Source organism: Pteropus vampyrus, unplaced genomic scaffold (genome assembly GCF_000151845.1).
Source record: "Pteropus vampyrus isolate Shadow unplaced genomic scaffold, Pvam_2.0 Scaffold45, whole genome shotgun sequence".
Lineage (NCBI taxonomy): Eukaryota > Metazoa > Chordata > Mammalia > Chiroptera > Pteropodidae > Pteropus > Pteropus vampyrus.
In genome coordinates, this window is record NW_011888826.1 from 7,500,423 (window position 1) to 7,506,812 (window position 6,390).

The 6,390-nt window shown below is 41.9% G+C and overlaps 1 protein-coding gene across 2 annotated transcripts in view; it reads right to left on the reverse strand.

Moving 5' to 3' along the window:
• The window catches only part of ASPH (aspartate beta-hydroxylase), a 187,196-nt gene that overhangs the window by 49,613 nt on the left and 131,193 nt on the right, over window positions 1-6,390 (reverse strand). For both annotated transcript variants that reach the window (XM_023530068.1, XM_023530067.1), the window contains exons 17-18: window positions 3,361-3,511; window positions 740-876 (exon numbers count right to left, since the gene is read on the reverse strand). In XM_023530068.1, the coding sequence (XP_023385836.1) occupies window positions 740-876; window positions 3,361-3,511 (288 nt within the window). The remainder of the gene's footprint in view (window positions 1-739; window positions 877-3,360; window positions 3,512-6,390) is intronic.

Below are 6,390 nucleotides of genomic sequence, written 5' to 3' on the forward strand. Positions count from 1 at the left end.
GGCTATGACGGAGAGGTAGCATTTTTATGTACAGTGCACCAGCTGGAAAATCACTGACCAAAAGGCCTAAATTAAAGAATAATAAATTAATGTGTTCATCTTTCTTTTATAGAAGCATTAGCTTTCTCCAGCTTCAAAGTTCACTTGGTATCCATGTTTATTCCATACCAAATGAATTCCCTCATGGCTTGAAGGAGTCACAGTTTTCCGGATTTTAATGACTCGTGACATAGAGGTCATTTATTAAAACACCCATTATAAGGTAGAAATCCTTTGAAAGGCATCATTGCTCGAGGATCAAAGAGTCAATGTCATCCGAAAGGTGAGAAATTTACTCCATATGCTGGGCAGACACGTTCTGTAGCCTCTCTCTAGACCAGGCTTTGAGTGAAGAAAGGAAAAAGCTGAGTTCCTCTTCGTAGCATAAAGAACACTTTTCAAAAGGCTGTTGTTTGTGGACTGATAAACATGACACTTTAAAAGTATCACAATTATAGGTTGAAGGTTTTGATGTTCCCGGTGTCAACTAAAATTCAAAATCTTCTGATCAAGGGGAAAAAAGCGATGTGAAAACAATATTTAGAAGGTGTCAACTACCGTAAGACTTACATTCCATTGAACGTAATTTAAAATGAGGACAGTGCGAGATTGGGTGTATTAAATGCCATTTACGAATAACATTAGAACTTCACGTTCAGAATAATTCGATGTCATTAATAGAAGATCGCTGCTTGCTCACCTCTTCATAAACCTTCTTGGCATTATCATTATCTCCTATTAAGAGGTACCCCACTCCAAGGTCATTCTTTAAGGAAGTGTCATCAGGAAATAGTTGAACTAATTTCTGCAGGGTAACAAGAGAACCTCTCATGTGACCTGATTTGGTGGGAAGAAATAAAAAAAAAAAGCCAATAGAAAGAAAAACAGATTATGTACCCTTTTATACTGAAACTAAATCATGAGAGACTATTCAATAGAGCCTGAAGATCAGTTTAAATCTGACTCTGCAGATGGCCGTTAGCATTCTGTCACGCAGTTGCAATGGGTTCGATAACTCCTATAAGTAGATACTGAACACAACTCTTACTATAAACATTTTACAGACATTTTCATTTTCTAAATTCATCAACATTTACCATTTTGGGTCAAATTCTCTCTTAAGTAAGTTTTAGTTACCAATTCCTTATTTAAAAAAAGCTTTACTGAGATTTTTTTTTTTGGGGGGGAAGGGGTTCATTATTATTCACTTTTAAATTATGAACAGAGAACAAATAAAAAGTCTAATAGCATTGTGGAGTCTAGCAGCCCCTGTGAAGTCTGAAGAGGCACTGAGGTACCCCGCTGACACTGCTTGCAATTAAGGGTGTCTTCCTCTTAAGCAGCGACCTATCCTGGAGCAAAGGAAACAACATCTGGTATTATGGGACCCCCTGGTGGACGATCGGATGCCATGCATACGTGGGTCATGAAAACCCTAGCTCCGATTCATTTTCAAGGCAACCTGATGGAAATTTAAAATTTCTGGGGCCATTTGTCATTACTCCTGGCCATAGCTGGGAAGACAAACTGAATATGGGAAATGTGCAGTACAAGATTAGTATAAGTGACAAAACTAATTACCTAAAAGGCTCAGTTGTCCTCAAACTGAATATCAGCCAAGAGCATCACAGGACCATTGATAAGCTAATACCTCACTAGCAGATAAACTAACGGGCACAGAACATCACCGACTTGTCCCATTACTGGCTGACCTGGCTTGGGTTTGCTCAGCTGTTCATTCTTTCAAAACAAATCGGACTCAGTACCTTTCTTTCTCCCTAGTGCCCAGACTAATTTCACAATTTTCTTCTGCTTCTCAGTTCCCTTTATTAACCACTACGACGCCCCAGGTGACGATCCCGCCTGCTGCCCTCTCCCTGTCCCTCCCACTGTGCATCGAGAACCTCCTGAGTAAGCTTCACCGCCTGGTCACCGTCACTGATATCTCCTGCTCGCAATTCCCTCCTCACGGTGACCTTGCGACCTTGCCTCGCCCTCATTCAGAGGAGAAGACTAAACTCAAACACTGTGGAGGAGGAGTAGATTTATCCATAGGCAGTCTTTCCCCCAGGGCTGGGAATAAGGTGAGGTGAGTGAGGCACTCGGAGCAAAATTTAAGAGGGTGCCCCGAATTCAGTAATCAAGAGGAGTGATTTTTAGGTATCTTTTTAAAAATCAAAATGGATGTAAAAAAAAAGTCCATGATGAACAGAATATTAAAATTTTAGAGACAGAATATTAACCCATGCTAAGCAGAGCCATGTTGGAGCCTGAGGCAAGAAGACGACTCAGTAATACTGACTGCGCCCACAGCAAGTGCCCCTACTTGAGGCCCAGCCTTGCCTCTTCCGTCCTATATGTGTGCTGTACTTTTTTCTTCCCCTGGACTGACTCTTATTAACTCTAACTGACCACTTCTTCTAGTTTTTAATTGTCGCTTGGGTCATCTACTCCTATCACAGATTTGGGTCATCTACGGAAGTGACACGACTACCTTTAATTCCATCCTTCAGAAAACTCATGAAAGAGTCAGTTGACCTTGAATATTACTAATATGAGCCTCTCTTAGTGACATCCATAATTCGTTCATGCATCTTACTCAGCCAACCTTACTCACCCACCTTAGCAGTTACACATGGCTTAGATTCTCCCCTCCATCAGTTTACTGATGACATGTGGGTGGGTGAGAATCTCAAGCCTGGCTATAATGAAGGTAGGCTACAGCTCATCTTACTGCCTTTGGCTCTGGGAAGCTGGGCCAGTCAGAGAGGACATCTTTATGTTGCTCTTTCAAAGTACATGCAAATTACTAAGTGATTAAAGTCTTCTCTGATCATTTTCCTTGGAATAAAGTCAAACCTTACAGCTAAAAATTTTAGAGTCCCTGGAACTCCTAATATCCCCCTATAAAAACTGTCCCATTCATAATTCCAACCTGCATAAATCAATTTGTTAAAGTTAAGAGAGAAAAGAATTTGGCATGACAGGAGTTTTTGATGCCAGACTGAGTAATTTATTTGCTATAATTCCTTGGGTAAATTATCCAGCCTCTCAGCATCCCATTCACCTCAGCTTTCAAATGGGTGGTGTGGGGTGAGAAGGGAAGGGTGGTCAAAATACCGGCTGCATCTCTGGAATTATTAAGGTTAGGCTTGCTATTTCAGCCTAAGAAACAGTCAGGTAAGTCACCTGACATTAGTTATAGAACTCAGGTTTCCTCCCACGTGACTAGACTCTTCTAAGAGCACACACAGCCTCCGGTCTCTTTAAGACAAAAGCGTGGCATGCGCTGTTCAATGAACTCTCCCTGTTCCATCTTACCCAGAAATTGCTGTCTGTCTGACCGCCGCTTCAAACTCAGCTTCACCAGGTCTGCGGGGACATCTGGCAGGCCAGCCACCTCTTGGTAGGTCTCAATGGCTCTACGCAGCACCTCATTGCTTCTCCTCTTCTCAGCCAAATCATCTTCACACTAGAGGAAATCCCACACCGGAAAAATGTCTCATGACAAGCTATATTTGTGATCACCCAAGTTATTCATGAAAAGTTAACTTTTGGACACGCTTTAAAAATAATTCAAGACAGACGCATAGTTTCTTTTTATCCAGAGATAAAGAAATAAATAAAAGAAAGCAATAGAACATTCCATTTTAGTAATTTAGCATAGAAAGTTATATAGAACAATAATATAGCATAGAAAGTTAGCTAATAAGCTACGGATGAGAAAGAAGATCAGAAAAGCAAGACTAATATACTAGGGCTGATGAAGATTTATAACATGCTATACATTAACATTATATAGACAGGACTCCAGTCCACAGTTCCTGTTCTTTCCCTCGTTTATTCTTGTGTTCATTTACTTATTCAACAGCTGTTTTCAGGGAGCCAGGCGCTGTTCTACACATATGGCAGACAAACGGAACAAAACGCTCGAAGCTCTTTTCTCATTTCACTTCTTTCTTGGAAGGACAGAAAGACAATGTACAAATAAGAGTGCCGTGTCTCTGATGGCCATAACCGCTGTGGATAAAAATAAATCAGGCTTAGGAATGCTGGGAGTGGGGTGGTGGGAAAGATGCTAGTTTGACCAGGATGATCAGGAAAGGCTTGAAAGAAGAAAGGGAGCGAGGCATGAGGACGTCGGGGTAAGAACATTCTAGGCAGAGAGAAGAGCGAGGGCCGTGAGGCAGAAGAGACAAACAGAGGGAAAGGCTGGTGGAAGCGGGGAGCAAGGAGGAGATGACGGGGACCTGTGAGGCAATGAAGAGCCTGGCAAGCTCTCGCCAAGTCTACTACACTAAGTCTACGCGAGACGGAAAGACACTGGGGGTTTTAACACGATCTGATATATGTGTTGAAAAGATCACGCTGGTGACGATATGAAGAACAGACAGAGGTGGCTGGGGGAGAAGCAGACTGCCCAGTTAGGATGTTCCAGCAGGACTCCAGACATGGGGTGATGGCTTGGACAAGGGTAGCGGTTATGGTAATGGTAAGAAGTGGCTGGATTATGGATATATTTCGAAGGTCAGAGCCAAGAGATTTGCATGCAGATGGCCTGAATGTATGGTATGAAAGAAAGGAAGAGACAGAAGTCAGGAATCAATTTAAGGTTTTGGGCTTGAGCAATTAGCAGATGGAACTGTCATTCCCTGGGAATGGGAAGATAGGGCAGAAGCAGGTTAGCAGGCTTGGAATCAGGAATTCAGTGGTGGACATTATTAAACCCCAATGGTTATTAGATACCTACGTGGAGATACTGGGTAGGAAGGGACATATATGAGGTTCAGGAGACAGGTCAGAGTGAGAAACATACATTGAGGAATTGTTAAGATAGAGATGGTATTTAAAGCTAAGAAGCTAGAAGCAGTCGTAAATGTAGATAGAGAAAAGAAGAGATCCAAGACCAGAACTCTAAGGAATCACAATGTTTCAAGGTCACTGGAGGGCAAAAAGACAATGGAGGACCAACACAAAGGACAGAGAAGAAAAGTGGAAAGAAGAAAGTAACAGCGTGAAAGTGGTGTCCTGGAGGCCAGGTAACAAAAGCATCAAGAGGGAGCGAGCGATCGTATTAGAAATGGCTGTCAGGTTGGGCAAGATGCTGAACTGGGCAGGGTGGAGCCTCCGCTGGTCCTGGCAAGAGTATTTCCATGGGACTTTAGAGGACTCAGTGGAAGAGAGTAGGTTCAAGAGAACACAGGAAGAATATAGGTGCAGACAATTCTTTCGAGGAGTCTTGCCGTAAAGGGAAGCAGAGAAATGGGCCAGTAAGTAGAGGGTACTGTAGAGATGAGGAAAAGATTTTTTCTTAACAATGGAAATATTACAGAATGTTTCTAAGCTGATGCAAAAGACTCAGTGGAGAGAGAAAATCTGATGATGCAGAGAGGGACACAAAAATTAGAATGATGTCTTCAGCAGTTGGGTGAATGGGACAGGGGACCAGAACATGCCAACAGGAGGGAAGGCAGAGCACGTGGAAGCAGGTGTAGGCAGGTTGCTAGCGCAGTAGATGGTTCATGTGGAAGTTCTTTGTGGATACCTCCACCTTCTTAGTGAAATAAGCAAGATTCTTAGCCAGAGGCTGAGAATGAGGAGTGAAATACTAGAGACAGGAAGAAAGAGGAGAATGTGTAACACGGTCATCAAAATCTCATCAGATTGAGTAGACTATAATTTGAAGGTTACCATTTAGATGCTAAAAGTAGCAGATGTAATTTTTTTTTCTCAGAATAGTCTATTTAATATGTTTACTTTGTTAAAATAAAGTGTGTGCTGTAGTTAATATATAGATGCCTGCAAAATAAAGCATAACTCCATGATTCGAGACCATGGTAAGAAAATGATCCACCCCTTCCCCCAAAATGAAAAATTTGCAAGAATCAGTAAATTGACAAAATATCAGTAGGAAGCTTTACAGAAAATAACACATCAAAAAATAACTTGCTAATATATACTGATCAGACAAGATTTCCAGGATGATGAGGGTAAGAACTGAAGCAGCAGACAGAGAAGGAGACAGGAAAATTGATAGGACAAAAATCTCTAGATCAGAAAAGGGCAATTCACCTTTGCTTGATAGAAGAAAGCTTCAGACTATAAAACCCATATGTGGTTTCCAGAATAGACTTATCTACCAGGAGAGGAAGTCCAACGCCAATAACCTACACTGGTCATCCTGACCATATATGGCTTTCCATACTTTCACATGCTGGCTTTTCTGATTAGGCATCAGTTTGTTGTGAGTTTGGCTATGGTGAATTAACTCCCCCAAAACATGCTGGTTTACAGAAGACTTCACAGAATGCCCGAGTCCTAGAGCTGAGAGAGCCTTTTGAGACCGTCTAG